This window comes from Aethalodelphis obliquidens, unplaced genomic scaffold (genome assembly GCF_003676395.1).
Source record: "Aethalodelphis obliquidens isolate GAN/ISIS:26980383/991018 unplaced genomic scaffold, ASM367639v1 scaffold9, whole genome shotgun sequence".
Taxonomy (NCBI): Eukaryota; Metazoa; Chordata; class Mammalia; order Artiodactyla; family Delphinidae; genus Aethalodelphis; species Aethalodelphis obliquidens.
The window spans coordinates 28,159,122-28,176,819 of NW_020837953.1; the positions used below are offsets into that span (position 1 = coordinate 28,159,122).

Below are 17,698 nucleotides of genomic sequence, written 5' to 3' on the forward strand. Positions count from 1 at the left end.
CTGAAGATCTCTATACCACTTCCTCACAGCCACAGCAGTTTCTAATCCTGTCTTAGAAATAAGAAAGCTGATTAGAGAAGCAAAGCAATCTGCCTTGGGTGGCCCAGCAGGTGAGGGGCAGAGCTGATACCAGGTCTTAGGAGCCCTGCACTATCCGTGGAGATAATAACAGCAGCAGCAAGCAAATATTTATTCAATCTACCTTGCCCAGCATTAAAAAAAATTTTTTTAAATTTATTTATTGTATTTATTTTTGGCTGCATTGGGTCTTCATTGCTGCGCGCGGGCTTTCTCTAGTTGCGGCGAGCAGGGGCTACTCTCTTTGTCGCGGTGTGAGGCTTCTCATTGCGGTGGCTTCTCTTGTTGCGGAGCACAGGCTCTAGGTGCAGGGGCTTCAATAGTTGTAGCATGCGGACTCAGTAGTTGTGGCTTGCAGGCTCTAGAGCGCAGGCTCAGCAGTTGTGGCGCACAGGCTTAGCTGCCCCGCGGCACGTGGGATCTTCCTGGACCAGGGCTTGAACATTGTGTCCCCTGCATTGGCAGGCGGATTCTTAACCACTGTACAGCATTTTAAATGCATTATCTCATTTGATCTCCCAACACCTCTATATGGTAAATATTGTCATTTCCTCCATTTTCGAGATGAAACTGAGACTCAGAGTGGTTTAAGTGAGCTGCCCACAGCCACGGCTAGTACCCACTGGAATCAGAACTGGAACCCACATCTATCTGCCAGCAGCTGTTAGCCCAGCCCCAGCTCTCCAGCACTGCTTTATAAAGACCATGTAGGGAGAGAGCTCTGGTCCCTGGCTCTCCAGCCACTCAGTGTTTGAAAGAGGAGGAGGCCCTGTGTCTAAAGGTTGTGCCCTTGAGTTAGAAACTATCCCATCCCCCTCCTCCCCCTGTACCTGCTCCGGCAGTGAGGTCATTAGGGCTCTGTGCCCAGCCCTGAGGCCTGTCCTGCAGCTTTGGCAGAAATAAGCCCCCTTGGTCTTCTGGCAAGTGGACCTGTCCAAAAGAACCAAGACCTTGGGAGAGAAAGGGCTCTTCCTCCCTGGCCTTCTTCCCAGAAAGTTAGGGGAAGGGAGCAGATGTTCTCTACTTCCACATGGAGAAACAGAGGTACAGGGAGGCAGCCCACCACTCTGTATTGATACATGTGTGGCAGAGCTGGCGGGCCCCTTCTGGGCCCCTCTGTGAGGACCTCTGCGGGCCCGAGTTCAGCTGGGCACCACTCCATTATGTTTTGTGTCTTCCTTCATGAGCGTGTGTCTTGTTCATGGCTGTCTTTCCAGAGCCTAGCCCAGGGCCTGGCACAAAGTAAGTGCTTTAATAACTGCTGGATTAAGAAATGAATGGGTTCCTCTAAGCTTCAACTATGCTCATCTGTAAAAGGATAATAATAACACCTGCTTCAGGGACTTTGTTTTAAAAGTTCAATAAGACAATGCACTGAAAGCCCTCAGCATGCAATAAACAGCAATACAAGGTTGATCTGATTGTTATTAAAAGTGCTTTGGAAACTGTAGTGTCAAACAAGGTAGGTGACTGCCGGTCTCTGAAAGTGCCGGTTGCCTGCCAGTGTGCAGAGGTCAGAGAAGGGCAGCAGGTGGGGGCCGAAGCAGTCAGGCAGAACGGGGAGCTGTCCTTGAGCCTTGAAGAGCTGGCTGGAAGGACAGAATTTCTGAAGGCGGGTGAGGAGGGAACGGCCGACCGGAGCAAACGCTCGGAGCTGTGCGTAGAGGTCAGAAAAGCCTGGCGCACTGGCACGGTGGAGGGGTAGTTGGACCGCAGGAGGGAAAGGCTAGCGCGGGAGACATTCCGTAGGCAGGGGCGAGCACGTGAGGAGCAGGCGCGGCGCGGCGCGACGGGAAGGGTCACGCTTTTGCCCGGAGCAGACGGAGGGCACTCGCTGCCCGCGGTGACTCTCCCCTCCACCGGCAGTGGGGAGTGGCGGCAGAGCGCAGGGTCTGGGGCCGGCTAGACCAGGCTCGCCATCTGGACTCCAACTCACTCCTTATTTCCTGCGACCTTGTCACTCCCCCTCTGAGCCCTGGACACGTCACCTGTAAAATGAAGACCGAGATGCTTGCGCCGCGAAGAGTCGGCCAGAGCTTTCCCGGCGTGGGCATCAGCCCAAAAGTTTCCTTTCTCCTCTAGACTCTCATCTCTGTTCTGACCTCAAACTCGGGGAGGGACCAGGGGAGGGAAGATGTCCCTGGCGTGCGCCCCAGCTCACGGGCACCGTGCCCCGAACTGTTTTCTTTTTAGATTCTGAAGAGCGCCTTGAGGCCAGGGAAGGGAGTAGGTCCTACCAGCCCGGGGCAGGGACTCGGACCCCCGGGACCCGCGCTGACGTAGGCGAGCCGGGCGCCACCGGGTGCCCCTTCCCCCTGCCCCCGGCGGGTTGGAGGATGGGCGGCCAGCCCCAGGCTAGCTAGTGCCTGCCTGGGGCTTCCTATTTCGGGAGCGGGGTGTGGGCCACGCCCCGTCACGTGATGCAAGGGCCTTTTAAAGCTGCAGCGCGGGCTGGGAGCCGCAGGTCGCGGAATCCTTGCACGCGTGCTCTATCGTCTCTTTCTCGGCCTAGCCCAGCCTCACCATGGTGGACGCCTTCGTGGGCACCTGGAAGTTAGTGGACAGCAAGAATTTCGATGACTACATGAAGTCAATCGGTGAGGGCGGCTCGGGATGCTGGGCTGGGGATGGGCTGGCCGCGTGCCGGGTCGGAGCAGCGCTCCAGCTGTGGCTACCTACCCTGCACGCCTGCTGCATCCCTCCTGGTAAAAGTTGGGGAACCCGGGGATGCGGAGAAGGTGGCAGCCTGCGCTAGGGCATGCGAGGCCTGTTGGGAGGGGTTTCTTCCAGTTCCGCGCTCGCCACACGGCACGCGGCACGCGGGATCTTGGTTCCCCGACCAGGGATGGAACCCCTGCCGCCTTCAGTGGAAGCGCAGAGTCCTAACCGCTGGACCGCCAGGGAATTCCGGGGAGGGGGCTTTCATGTTCTGAACTTGGCAAGAGGGATTCCCAGGCAAGGAGGCTCAAGGAGGCAGCTGTGTCGGTCGATGTGGGGGCAGGGAGGCGCTTTCGGGGAAGAAAGGCTTCTGATCTGGAGGTAGGGGGCGGGTTCGGATAAAACGGGTGGGGAGGGAGGAAAAGAAGAGGAGCATGGGTGGTCTAAGAACTGGAGCCTGAACAGTGAAAGGGGGCAGATTGATGGGAAGTGTCCTATGGCTTAAAGTAGGGTATCCCCAGGAGGAAGAAGATGGAAGGGGGAACAGCCCTGAACAGGATATGAGGAGCTGAGACAGGAGCCTGCACAGTTAGCAACAACCAACCCCTCACCCTCTACGTTGGGTTAGTTAGGGTAAAGGATTGTCGCTGCAGGGTGCCCTCTTTCTCACTAACCAGCCTAGTGGTAGGGTAGGGCAAGAGGCCCCATCACCAGCTGCAACCCAAGGATAACTGCTCACTGGGGAGGTGTCTGGTGGAGGGGTACAGCAAAGGGGCCTGGAGCAAAGCCAAGACCTGGTAAAGCCAGGGAGGGTCTTTGGTCTAGGAGGCTGTGGTGCTGGGATGGGGGAGAATGAAGATTCAAAGAATCTTGCAGAGGAGGACTTTGGAGGTCTCTGTGCCTTGGTTCAACAGTTGAAGAAGCCAAGACCCAGAGACAGTAGAAACTTGTCAAATCAATTCCACAGCAGAGCTGTTATGAAAGCCTAAATTTCTAGATCGGCAACCCAGAGAAGTTCCCATTATGGACCCCAGGGGTGGGAGTGGTAAGAACTGCTTAACTAAGCGTTGACCTCAGCCCTTCCCCTTCTAATATGGGCTAGGCAAGAGGCTGACATCCTTTCTCTGGAATCCCCAGCTATGAGTTTATCCTGGCCCCCCAGGCTAGGATAGGGAAAACTGGAATGTTATTCATGACTGAGCTAGGTTCCATGCCTTCGTTCCAGGGAAGGGGGGCTGGATAACCCAAAGAAGGGGTGGGGGGTCCACTCCAGGCACCTCCCACCTGTTCCTGACCCCTGAAATAAGGACCGCAACTGTTGGCTTTTAAGGCCAAAGTGCTCAACTGCCCCTACTCTATGCTGAGCATTATGCCCAATGATTCCAGGAAGGTAGTAATTCTTGGAGAAGTAGGGGACCCTGGCAGCTGTTGGGGAAGGTGGAATGCCCATAGCTAGTTCCTCTCCCAAGTGTCTCCCAGCAGACATTAGGACTGAAGACCTGGGTCCCTGAAGTGAGTCATACCATCCGTACCACCCTTGCTCCCTTATTTTGCCCCAACCTGGGTTAGGGGGCTGAGAATCCAGCTAGCCTGCTGTTGTACAGATGGAAAAAATGAGATACCCATGGGGGAGAAAAGACCTTCCTTAGATGGAAAAAATGAGGTACCCATGGGGGAGAAAAGACCTTCCTTAGACGGAAAAAATGAGATACCCATGGGGGAGAAAAGACCTTCCTTAGCTCTCGGTAAATAGCTTCAGCTTCGTTTCTAAGTAGAACCCATCTCTTCGCAAGACTCCAAATTCTGTAACTTTCTCTTAGCTGAGTCTCTCACCCACTCCACAATGCCTTCCTTCCTCAAACGCTCCACACCTCTGGGTAGGTCCTAAGTAAACAGAGCTCCTTGCGCAGTGACAAGGCCCTGCTCTGTGCTGGGGCGTGGGACTGACCTGACTCACTCTGATAACAGGGGGCAAGGCCAAGTCCCTCAGTAGCCAGGCAGGGTGGGCCAGCAGCAGCACAGCTGCCTGTGCCCCTCTTGTTTTAAACCAAGAATTCTCAGAGGACAAAGAGGCCCAGCCTAGTTAGTACCAGTGGTCTCAGGCACACTTGGTGGCCATAGGCCACAGATGAAGTACATGCCGGGAAGCAGGATGGCCCAGGAGGAAAAGTGAACAGTTTTAGAGCCTAAATTCAAATCTAGGTCAACCACTTAACCCTTTGACTTTGGGCAAAAGTCACTTCACTCTCCAAGCCTTATTTGTAAATTGGGGATAATAAAATCCACCATTCAGGGCTGTAATAAACATTAAGTAAAACAACCCATGTAGCCAGGCACATCTGGAGACTTTCCACCCACCACCTCACCACAGCCTCTGCCCTTGGAGGACAGCACAGCAGAGGCTGCTCGGAGCAGAGGGGGAGGTTGGAGGCAAAAGGACAGATCTCAGGAAAGCCACAACCTGCAGGGCTCTTTGTTCCACACTCTCTTGCAGCGCTCAGGGAAGCCATGCTTGGGCCAGGAGGGGAGTTCCCACAGAGCCTTAGACCAGGAGACCTGGATTGGAGTCCTGACTGCCACCACTTTAGGCCTCTCCTAAATCTGCACACTGAGACAAACACTCCCTTTTGCCTCCTCCTAGATCATGGTTAAGAGGCTTGGAAAATGTCTTTGTTACCATACATGGGGCACAAGAGCACCAGTGCATCTCAGGGTAAAAACTTTCAAAGGTGGAAAATTCTTGTCCATAGGCTCTGGAAGGCAAAGTCCACATATACTTCTTTCTCCCTCAGCCTGTGCCTTGAAAGCTGCTCAGGTGCCCTGGAAGGGAGCCTTGCGCTCCAGCCTTTATAGATGAGCAGTACAGTGAGCTCTGCAGTTGAACATTCTGGATTTGAATTCCAGATTTGTGACCCTGGGCTTCAACTCATTCTCAGTTTTTGCATCTGTAAAATAGAGATAATAGCATCAGTCCTTCGGGGAGACTGGAAGGACTGAATGAGATTACACGTGTAGTTTTTACCACACAGAAAGCACTTAATAGTAGCTTATTCTAATCTCAGCTCTGCCACTGACTTGCTCTGAGACATGCCTGTCCATTAAGTTTCTCATCTGTCTAATGGGATCAGTAATGTCTCTTCACCACCCAGAGCTAACGGGAAGACTGAATTAATAGCCATGCAAAGTCTTTAAAAGTTCTCACCCTTCTTTTCCCCCTTCCCCACATCCAGGCCTAAGAGTTGGTCACTGAGCTCCTTGTACCCTGCCTCTCGCTCTAGCTCATATTCATACCCTTCCCTCTGCCCTCAGGTGTGGGTTTTGCTACCAGGCAGGTGGCCAACGTGACCAAGCCTACCACAGTCATCGAAGTGAACGGGGACACAATCACCATAAAAACACAAAGCACCTTTAAGAACACGGAGGTCAGCTTCAAGCTGGGAGTGGAGTTCGATGAGACAACAGCAGATGACAGGAAGGTCAAGGTGAGTCAAGGAAGGGTCCATGGGGAATGGAAGGCCCTGAAGGGGATTACGGTGGCGCCCTATTATTGCACGTTGAGGGGTAGGCTATCATGGGGGATTGAAGTGGCAAATGAGGTCCATAACGCCTGTGCAGTGCTGGGATGTCCCAAGTGCTAAATGCATGTTAGTCCTATCTTGTTCTCCCTCCCATCTTGGGAAGCATCTACCTGTTGCCTCTGGGAGTGGGCAGCACAGAGCCTGGATAGTCTGACCTCACTGTCTACGCCAGCTCCAGCTGGGTGACCTTGTGTATGGCATGCAACAGCTCTGGCTTTCTTTCCCCTTCCATAGATGGGGGCTTATGTGGACATGGCTGTGACCTCGGGTGCTTTAGGGAACAATGCCCAGAAGTCAAGGTCCTCCACCGAAAGGTCATCCTGGCCTTCAGGAGCCAAGGAGACAGCTGGGGACAAGAGGTTGAGACCTACTCAGATGCTTCCTCTTCTCCAGCCTCCACTTCCAGGGCTTGGCCAGTGACCCTGAGAAACCATTTCCAATGCTGCCAGCCTACAGGCAGGAAAAACTATATTCTGGATAGAGCATTGTCTTTGGTGTCTTCTCACCAAGCCTCAGCCCCTCTCCTTCTGGGGAGGGAGAGTACATCTGCCCCCAGTCTTAGGACTCGTCACCCGGTGGTGGCTGTCTTGGCAGCTTGCCTCAGGCCTTCCAGCCACTGAGCCAGGCATGGAAGAGAGAACTAAGGGGTTTTGCTCTCAACAGGGTGTACCTATAGCAGTACCTTTCCACCAGACCTTTCCATTCAGCTCCTCAGCTGTTTCTTCTTCCTCACAGCTGCTCCCAAGGAGAGGAGAGGGTCTAATCTCCTCCCTGTGGAGGAAGCTGGAGCCCAGCCCAGGATCATACAGGAAGCTGGCAGCAGAGATGGGATGGTACCCAAAGATGGCAGCCTACCTTGGAGAGAGGTGCCTGCCCTACCACATGCCTTTGCCTCCTTGAACTAGCCTACCTTCTTGAAGGGCAAGAACCCCAGTTAAACACAACAGTAGTTCTCTGGGATGCCTAGGCTAAACCTAACCTGCTCTGAATGGACAAAAAGCTAGAGGAATGAGAATGAGGAGGAAGGTGGTGGTAAGGGTGCACACCCACCGACCCACTGGCCCCAAAGCACATACACACAGCCTTTGCAGACCTTCTACTGAACCCTGGTCAGTCAGGGTACCCTAGCCTGGCTTAGAGCCCCCAAATTTCTAGAGAAGAGAGACCTGGGAGAGTTGCCAAATGAGAGCCAGCTGATGCAGGCTGGCAGCACCCATAAGATTAAGTGGACATTTGACCAGGGCTGTGGAACACTCCAAGGGCCCGCAGTCCCAGGACCTGGCAGTTGCTGCCCACTCGTCACCTGAAGGGGGTCACTTGATATGGACCGAGAGGAGTAGGAATACACGGCAGGGTCCAATTATCCAATACCTCCCGCCCCCAAGGGTCTTTTAGACATTACGTGTGATCACCACTTGGCCAGAGAGTCTCAGGATTACTCCTCCTCACCAGTCTTTCACAGGCATTGGGCTGGTCCTCCTACTCTGTGTCTTAGTGAGACTGGGCTGTGGGCATCACCTAGAGTACGGGATAAGTGCCCATCCTGAAGGCTGGTGGCGCTTCTCAGAGCCAGGCTGTTCCTCTCCACTGTGCCATCTGCCTCTCCCTACTCGCCCAACAGCTGAAGGCCCCTCCCCCGGCCAAGCAGCAGTGGTGAACTAGACATCCTATGGGGCTAGGTTGGAGGTGGGCTGCCTGATCTCTGATCCTAGCATTGTCAATAGGGATAGAGGCTGGGTCCTTTGTGGCCCCAGTGACCAGACCCCTTCCTGCCCCTCAATCCTAGCTCAGATCTCAGCTCAGGCCTCTACCCTCTTTCCACAGTCCATTGTGACGCTGGATGGAGGCAAACTCGTCCACGTGCAGAAGTGGAACGGACAAGAGACAACACTTGTGCGGGAAGTAGTTGCTGGGAAACTCATCCTGGTAAGATGGATAACTCTGGAGCCTCACCCAATTCGTTTCTACTGCCCCTTCAGCCAAGCCTATTGTGAAAAGCCAAGGTCATCAGCAGGACCAATGGAAGCTGGAACAATGGAGGGTGGAGGCAGGCCTGGGTGGTATTAGGTAGGAATTTTCTATGTAGTGGCTTTGGACTTGGTTTAAATCTCAGCTTATAGGGTGCATGACTTTGGACAAGTCACCTTCTCCAAGTCCAACTGTAAAGTGGGTGTTAGTAACACTAACCTTGTAGGGCTGCTGGGAAGTCTGAAGGAGACAGTGGATGCAGAGCACAGAGCATCACTGGTGTGGGACCACTACAGTGGGCGCACTCCATGGCCTTAGTTTCATTCTCTGCATTGCCGCATTGCCTTGCCCCAGGGAGAGGTAGAAAGCTTGGCCAAATCTGATTCCAGGCCCATAGGAGAGGCTCCCATCTCCCAAGCCTTTGGGCAGGGACAGGCTGGTGATCGGTGGGCCCCAACTGACAGCACAGTCATTTCTACTTCATTCCAGGCTCACCTCCTCTCAGAGCTTTCCATGCCTGGCCTACTACAAGTACCTAAGGCCTGGGTTGGAAATGACAAACAAGCTGGCAGATCTGTCTGTTTAGGGACAAACTTGGGGACTTCACTTGAAGAATGTAGCTTGACTGAACACCCCCAGGGGTGGAGACAGCAGCCACCCGTGATCTCTGCCTCCTTATTCTGTAGGGCCTCAGGTTTTCGCCTCAGCATCTTCACTGCAGACCTTCTTGGGTCAGTGTAACCTGGTCACTGCATTCTTGCACTTACACGGGGCAGGGGGCCCTGCAGAGTTAATAATGAGTTACCTAGCTCTGGTGGGAATGTGATATACAGCACCAAATACTCACTGGGCAGTTAAGCTATGGTGAGACCATGGGCCTGGCTCTGTGATGCCAGGCAGGATGCTGGGGGTTCAGGCCTCTGGCCCTGGCACTACCCTAAGTTAGGGAAAGAATGGAGAGTTGGTGGCCTAGTAAAGTCCTTTCCCAAGAGCCTCTGGACATTTTTATTCACCTGTTTGTCTACTATGTGCCAGGCACCATCTTAGGCACTAAAGATGAAGGGAGAGGAGTGGTACAAGGGAAAGAGAAACACTCTGGGATCTTGACCAAGTTACTTCCTCCCTGAAAGCTCATTTCCCCAAATCTCTACAAGAGGAATTACAATGCCTAACTTAAAGACTTAGGGGAACTTCCTGGTGGTCCAGTGGTTAGGACTTGGTGCTTTCACTGCTGTGGCCCGGGTTCAATCCCTGGTTGGGGAACTAAGATCCCGCAAACCACATGACATTGCCAAAAAAAAAAAAAAGAAGACTTGGTGTAAGCATTAGGAAAAAATACATGTAAAGTACCTGGCACATAGTAGGTAGGCAGTAAATGAAAATTTTTAGCATGAAGGTAGAGGGCTCTCCCCATCAGAGTGGAGAGTATTCCCAGTACCTTCTGTGTCTACACCCCTGCCCTAACCTGACTCTGTCTTTTCTTCCAGACACTCACCCACTGCAATGCAGTTAGCACTCGCACTTACGAGAAAGGGGCATGACCTGCCCACTCCCTCAACAACTCCTCCTCTGCCAGTTGGCTACTCCTGGACTCAGCACCAGATTGACTCATTTTTTTCCTTTGGCATTTTGTATAAATCCACCTTGATTGGGGAAATTCTCCTGGGGTCAGGTGGCACCAGCCTGGATCCAGTTCTGTTCTCATTGTGTATGTTTGTTTTTTTAACTGCACCCAAAGGGTGCTCTGAGGTCAATAAAGCAGCACCTAGGCCACCCAGTTGCCTTTTTGCTTTTGGTGACATGATTCTGGGAGTCTCAGTTTCTATGTGTGTCAGAGAGTAGGCATAAACGACTGCCACTCAGGAAGAAGCACTGGATGAGAGACTGCAATGGACAGTCTCAGAGACAGTGATAGCTGATCACCTTACACGTACAAAAAATAAAACGGCTGTACCTACAACTTCCCTTTACACTGCCCCCTCCCTATGGCCAAATGAGCTAGTCCAACCTGGAATAATCACTCAGTGGTGGGGCTTCTGAACTGTCACCTCAGGTCCATCCTGCACTGAATGCCTTTGGGTCTGGACAGTTGCTCTTCTCTGTGGAATGCTGTGGTCTCTCTCTTTCCAGAACACAGGCTTAGGACACAGGATCCAGGCTTGTGCCAGTGGTAGTGGGAGAAAATGCCCACTGGCGAAGATGACTGCTGAGCATCTGCCTATGTGCTAGGCCATTACTCATGGTTCAAATTCTTACTGGTTCTCTAATCAGCCCTGGGGGAGAGGTCATCTGATCATTACAGAAGTGAGGGCTTATAAGTGATCTAAGAAGGCTGTGACTTGCTAGTGCCTCTGGCGCTGTACCTTAGCTGGGCCACTCTCTAAGGTCTAAGGTAACATGTTAAATGTTTTTCTGTCACCTAACGCAGCCTCAGTGACTTTTAAGTCTGTAAGTTACAGGAAGAGGGATTATACCAATAAGGACTCTCAGTAAGTTTAAAACCAAGCACACTTCCATTTAGGGCCAGGAATTTAAGCAGAGACCTGAAATGGAACCAACTGATTCACATTGTAGTAAATAAAAGTAAAGCAATGATCTTGGCTTGAGCTGTCTGGTTCAGTGATCGGGCGGAACGTCACACACAAGCTCAGTCACTGCAAACAATGGTTTTCTGGCTGTGACCCCTGGCTGTCATTCTAACATAGTAGAATCATGTTAGGGGGAATGGAAAAAGTGAGCACCACTTCTTACCATGTTCTCCCTAGTACTGCCAGTCTCCCTCTGCCCCTGTGTTGGATGCAGCAGAGATCACCCACCAATCAGCCCAAGGAAGGCCAACAGGGTGGGGCCAATCACTGTGTTCTCCAACTACAGCCAGACTCACCTCCACAGCAGTACCTGTGGCTCTAGTCTGGACTCTTGCTCTGGCAGTGGCAGCTGGAAGAGGGTAATAGGACCTTCTGCTGAATGAAGGAAGTTGGGTGAATGAATGGGTCAGCTGCAGGGGTCACTTGCAAAGGGACTGGAGTGATAAGAAAACAACTCATTCAGGCAGATACTTTTGATATCTCCCAAACCTGCCTGTGGCAGGAGGGGAAGCCATCTCCCATGGGAGAGAAGTCAATGGGGTGGAAGGCCATATTCTCACTACTGAGTCTTTCCAGGAGCCAGCGCTTCAAGGCACAAGGCTCCTGGTTCCTTCTCTCCACCACCCCCTCCACTCTTTCCACTCTCACTCCTTGTGCTTCTTCTTGTGCTTCTTCTTCTTTTTCTTCTTCTTTGCTGCCTTGCTGTCTTTTGACGTGTGCCTTGCCCTCTTGCCTGTATCACTCTCAGAGTCTGAGCTGTCAGAGTCAGATGACTTCCTGTCTCTATGTTTCTTTTTCTTCTTTTCCTAAAAAAAAATAAATGAATAAAATAAAAACTCAACATTGTATGTATATATTTGCTTTAAAAAATCATGGCCTGTAATCATTAGGAGATAACTTAATAGATTAAAAAACATTAATTAGGGCTTCCCTGGGGGCGCCAGTGGTTGGGAATCCGCCTGCCAATGCAGGGGACACGGGTTCAAGCCCTGGTCCGGGAAGATCCCACATGCCGCGGAGCAACGAAGCCTGTGCGCCACAACTACTGAAACCCGTGTGCCTACAGCCCACGAGCCGCAGCTGGAGAAAGACTGCACGCAGCAACGGGGACACAATGCAGCCAAAAATAAATAATTAAAAAAAACATTAATTAAAAAAACAAATTATATCTTTAAGTACTAACAAGAAAAAGTGCTCAAAATGAGCGAAAAAGGATCAAGTCATAATGCAGTATGTATTCTAGGTTCTAGGGTATGTAACAATATATGTGTGTATGTTTATACACACACACACACATATACATGCATACCATATGTATTATATATATTTACATATATAAATTATATTTAGTACATTAAATCATAATATAATATGTATATTTAACAGACCTGTATATATTTAAAATACACAGAAAACAATGGAAAGGACACAAACAGTTACAAGTGTTACCTCAGGAATGAACTGCATACAGGGAAGCTGAGGTCTTCTGCTGTCCTTTTTCATTTTTTTTTAAACAAGCATTTATTACTTTCTTTCTCTTTTTTCAGCCGTGCCACGCGGATTGAGGGATCTTAGTTCCCCGACCAGGGACTGAACCCGGGCCGTGGCAGTGAAAGCGTTGAGTCCTAACCACTGGACCACCAGAGAACTCCCTATTACTTTCATTTTTAAAAAGCACAGGATATTAAAGCTGAAAGGAGTCCTTAGAGATCACCTAGTCTGACTAGAGACAGTACTTCACATGCCCAAGAATATGAGAGTAATGGATTCAGGACTCCTGACTCCCAGTCTGGTTTCTATTAGACCCTGCTGCCAGGGAAAATAACCGCCATCAATTAATAAGGCCCCACCTGCTACCCTTGAATATTTACCATCTCTAAGTTTCGCAACCAACCTTACAAGAGTATACTGATAAAGAAAAAAGCTCAGAAAGAACTTTCTCAACACTTCCCACCACACTACGCCACCAAATTAACAGCACAAACGCACACAAAGGCTGAGACCCTGATTCCCAGGCTTCTGTAGGGTACTTGGAGCAGTTTATAAGCACTGAATAAACCTTTTCATTGAATTGCAAATATGTATATTGCCTTGGTAAGGTTTCTAAGGAGAGACTATGGGGGGCGAAAGTGAGAGTAGAAGAGGGCAAGGCTCCTGCTCCTCCCATTAGGCTTCCATCCAGCATCCGGAGACTGTAAGTCTGCCTGATAGACTAGGTCTTGGGAGCTGGCTGTGAGAAATGGTGGACAAAACACAGAACCAGGTGTTAGACCCAGACATGAGTTCTGGCTCTGCCACTTACTATTACTCTTCTGTAACCCTGGGCAAGTCATTTCACCTCACTGAGGCCTAGTCTCCTCAAATGTAAAACAGAGATAAGAACAGCACCTGTGTCACATGGTGGTGAAGAGATAGTATCTGTGGCTGGAGAAGTTGGAAACCACTCGCCCCAGATCACACAGGCAGGGCTGGGATCTGCATGTAGATCATATGACTGGAAATCTCCTGAGTTTTCCTTGATTGCACATGGCCCCTCTTCCTGTATAGTGATGGGAGGCCTCACGGTATATGGTGGTCAGAACAACAGTTTTGGAATAAGATAGACTTAAGTTCAGGGACTTTCCTTGTGGCACAGTGGTTAAGAATCTGCCTGCCAATGCAGGGGACATGGGTTCGATCCCTGGTCCAGGAAGATCCCACATGCTGCGGAGCAGCTAAGCCCATGTGCCGCAACTATTGAGCCTGTGCTCTAGAGCCCACGAGCCACAACTACTGAGCCCATGCGCCACAACTACTGAAGCCCGTGCACCTAGAGCCTGTGCTCTGCAACGAGAAGCCACCCCAGTGAGTAGCCCGTGCACCGCAATGAAGAGTAGCCCCCGCTCGCCGCAACTAGAGAAAGCCCACACACAGCAACAAAGACCCAACACAGCCAAAAATAAATTTTAAAAATTAAAAAAAAAAAAAAGAATTAAGTTCAAATTCCAACTCTGCCACTTACTAACTATGTGATTTAGAACAAAAGACCTAACTTTTTTTTTTTCTTTTTTGGCCCGCGCTGGGTGGCATGTGGGATCTTACTTGTCCAACCAGGGATCAAACCGGCGCCCCCTGCATTGGAAGCACAGAGTCTTAACCGCTGGACCACCAGGGAAGTCCCAAGACTTTACTTTTTTGAACCTCAGTTTTCCTTTCAGTAAATTACAAATAATAAATACCTACTTCAAAGGATGCTATGAGGACTAAACATGGTAAGTACTAACTATAGTGCCTGATACATGGTAGGAACTCAGTGGTAGCTAGAAGTATTGTATTATTCTCTTATTTCAGAGAACTCCCAGAATGTTCTGACAATCTGGCCAAGTATCTACAGCAGATGAGTCAAAGTTCTAAGAGAAGATTAAACCAAAATTCTTTCTTGGAGTCTCCAGTGGAGTAGAGAGAGGGGAAGCTTCCCAGGCCCAAGTTATCAAGCTGTAGGAACCATGGCTGGGAGAAGTTGAGAGTCGGCAAATCCATGGTTTGGCTTATGGTGTTGCAAGATAATGGAAGTCAATCACAGGCTACATGGGCTTGGCAGCCTCACCAGTCTCTGCCCCTTAGGTAGGACAGAGTCCTGGGAAAGTAAACAAGCAGATGCAGAGTCTGGCACCAATTCCCCTAAGACTGGCCCAGCCTGGATACATAAATGAGAAAGGAAAGTAATAATACTTCCTTACAAACAAATAGCACTTTAGTTTATCAAACTTTCTGCATCTCGTATCTTGTAATAATAATCCGGTAAGGTCAGAAGTCAGGAATTATTATTGCTATTTTACAGAGGTGAAAACTGCAACTCAAAGAAGTGACCAAAGACAAGACAAGCACGTCACACTTTCTAACTCAGAGTTTGGCATTATTTCCACTTTCTCAATGATACAGGCTCAGAAGGAGGAAAGAGAAAAGCAAATCACTAGAGAACCCTGGCAAGCTAGAACGTTGACTCTAGGTAGCAAGGAGGACTTGGGGAGATGGCTTTCTAGACCTCAATCTTGATGTAAAAGCTCTTTTGCAACCCGAATAAAGAAAATCTAGTTTTCCAGCAGGTGGCATCATTTTCATTTTGTCTCTAACCTTGAGCTAGAGAACAAAAATTACTTCGTATGTTGTAGTTCAAGAGGAAAGTTGGGAGTTGGAGTAGAGGTGAAGTTGGAAAGTCAGAGGTGAAGCTGGCTTCTGGTCCCTTGGCTACATTCTGGGGAAGAGGAGCATAAGGTAAAGGGTAATGACCCAGAAGTGGGAGCTCATGGTAGACAGGCCAGAGGGGCAGGGGAAAGAAGCCATTGCTCAAAACCTCTCTCTGAGAAGCACATATCCTGTGCTACAGCAGCTAGCCCATCCACTTTCTCTATAGTTCTAAAAAAAGGTTAGCAGCAGCCCAGCGTAAACTGAGAAAGGGGAGTAACAGCAGTTAACACTTATTGAGTACCTAATTTTCTAGATGCTGGGTCATACCCCATGACCTTCAAAACAAATCTATTAAGTGGGCATAATAATCTCTATATTTTCAGGAAAGAAAATTATAACTTCAGAGAGGTTTACTGAGATAAAGTAACTTGCCCAAATGGTAGAACCTGGATTTGACTCAGGCTGGGCCCCAAATTAGATGTTCTTTTTAGCTCTGTGTGTTAAAGCCAGCACCTAAGTTAGCATTTTCTAGCCCAAAGGCACTGATCTAGCCAGAAATCAAGCAAGCAAGCAAGCATTTATTCTGTTTTATTTATTCTTAAGAATTATTCTCGAGAAAGCACTGGTTATTTATTCTCTTATTCTTGAGAAATGATTGATTCTCAAGAGATAATTTGATTCTCAAACTGATTCTCTAGGGTTAATTTTTATAAAGTAGGATAGAGGGTGATTCCTGGTTAGAATTTGCTTATAAGCACCAGTTTATCATAGCTTGGAAAGGGTAAGACCAGAGGGAGAAGGTTATTAATCAACTCACAAGTATTTACTGAACTTTACTACCTATAAAGCATTTTAGAGAGCCATAGTTACATACAGTGTCGCTTAGGAGATAAGAACATATTTTTAATAGAATTCAGACAAATACAGAGTACCTACTAGTGCAAAGCCATAGCTGCATGCAAAGTAAACACATTCAGTAGCTCAGGAGTGGTGACTGGCACCATTCCTCCAAACCTGAGCCAACCTCATCAAACAAGGGAAAGAATAACTCCCAATAACCATACAGTACATTCATGCAACAAATATTTGTTGAGTACCTTCTAAGAGCCAGTAATATCTATTAACTAATTTGTCTCTTATAGTACTTGAATGACACTAGAAATCAGGGAACAGAAGCCTTCAAGGGATACACGAATCAAGGAGAAAGATTAATTAAGATACTAGGCAGTCCACAGAAGTGATGTAAGAAAAGTACAAACAACATGCCATGGACACACAAGGGAAAGAAAGCAATTATGTCTGAGGAATTTGAGGATGGCCTCATGAAGGATATGTAATGTGTTGTGCTTTTGAAGGATGAACATGGCTTTGGCAGGTGGAGTAGTGGTAGTAGTGCTGACAGAAGAAGGGAACTGAGGGCCTTCCAGCCAGATGGAAGACAGAATGAAGCAAATGCCTGAAAGATCCTGTGTGGCATACTTACCTTGTACTGGATCCCATCCCTTCTTTCCTACTCAAAGACATAGGTCCAGGAATTGTCCCCTCTCTCCTGCATCAATCTGTCCTTCTTTAATGGCTCATTCCCCAAAATAAACAAATGTGCTATAATAGTTCCCATTTTGAAAAAAAAAAACAACCCTCCTAAACAATTGTAACCAGGTTGTCAACCCACCACTCTACTGAAACAGCTCTTGTCAAAGTTACCAATGATCTCCACATGGCCAAATTTATGGTCAGTTCTTAGGCCTCATTTACTTGATCATGTGGATGACTAATACTATCTATTAACTAGCTTGCTACTTCCACTTTTGCCTTCTAACCATCTAATTTCCATACAGTAGCCAGAATAATTCTCTTAAAAGATAAGTCAGATCATGTCATCCCTCTAGTAAAATGCCTAATGACATCCATCTCACTCTAAGTGAAAGCTGAAGTCCTCAGATTCTCCTATAAGGCCCTGGTTTCCTCTAACTCATTCACTTCCTCCAGCTACACTGGCCTCCTTACTGTTCCTTAAACATGCCAAGCTCATTCCCAATCTCTAACTATTGTACTTGTTGAAATGTTCTCTCACCACTTATCTGAGTAGCTTGCTTTCTCACTTCTTTCAAAGATCCACTCTAATGATGCTTTATGAGAAAGGTCTGCCCTTACCATCCTATCTAGAATGGCAAGTCAGCTATCCCTTTACCCCTATTCTAGTACTCCCTAGCTCTCATTACCAAATTGATTTTTCTCCATAGCACTTTTCAGTACTTGAAATATTAGTATTATTTTATATTTATTTACTAGTTCGTTGTCTGTGACTCCCATTAGAAAGTAAGTACCATGAAGACTGGGATTTTCCTGTTTTGTTCACTACTGTTGCTGCAACGACTAGAACAGAACCTGGCACACAACAGAAATTCTTTTAATGAATGAGGTTGGAGTACAGTGTGTGAGGGAAAGGACTGGTGAGAGATGATGCTGGGATGTTGGACAGATTGTGAAGAGTCTTAAAGGAACTCAGACTTTATTCCATAGAAGAAGGAGAATCCTGAAGGCTTTCGAGCAGAATACACTGGACGACTCTCTGTGCTCCAGCAGAACAGGCCCAGGACTGGCAACCTCTCTCTCAGATAGGCACCAGAAGTTCTCTGGAGAACAGAACAGAGCCAGCAC

The 17,698-nt window shown here is 48.9% G+C and overlaps 2 protein-coding genes across 2 annotated transcripts in view; one reads left to right on the plus strand and one right to left on the minus strand.

Annotated features, from left to right (window-relative positions):
- Positions 1-2,278: 2,278 nt before the first annotated feature.
- Positions 2,279-10,086, plus strand: FABP3 (fatty acid binding protein 3). Its single transcript, XM_027109364.1, has 4 exons — positions 2,279-2,675; positions 6,046-6,218; positions 8,139-8,240; positions 9,770-10,086. Exons 1-4 carry the CDS (start codon positions 2,603-2,605, stop codon positions 9,821-9,823), a joined length of 402 nt encoding a protein of 133 aa, XP_026965165.1. The 5' UTR covers positions 2,279-2,602; the 3' UTR covers positions 9,824-10,086.
- Positions 10,087-10,763: 677 nt separating this feature from the next.
- The window catches only part of ZCCHC17 (zinc finger CCHC-type containing 17), a 55,661-nt gene continuing 48,726 nt past the window's right edge, over positions 10,764-17,698 (minus strand). Inside the window, exon 8 of the mRNA XM_027109363.1 lies at positions 10,764-11,676. Within this exon, the coding sequence (XP_026965164.1) occupies positions 11,515-11,676 (162 nt within the window). The 3' untranslated portion in view covers positions 10,764-11,514. The remainder of the gene's footprint in view (positions 11,677-17,698) is intronic.

Coding starts and splice junctions, on each gene's coding strand:
- FABP3 (XM_027109364.1), top strand. CDS start 2,603: ATGGTGGACGCCTTCGTGGGCACCTGGAAGTTAGTGGACAGCAAGAAT. Junction 2,676..6,045: donor TGACTACATGAAGTCAATCG/GTGAGGGCGGCT, acceptor CTCTGCCCTCAG/GTGTGGGTTTTGCTACCAGG. Junction 6,219..8,138: donor CAGATGACAGGAAGGTCAAG/GTGAGTCAAGGA, acceptor CTCTTTCCACAG/TCCATTGTGACGCTGGATGG.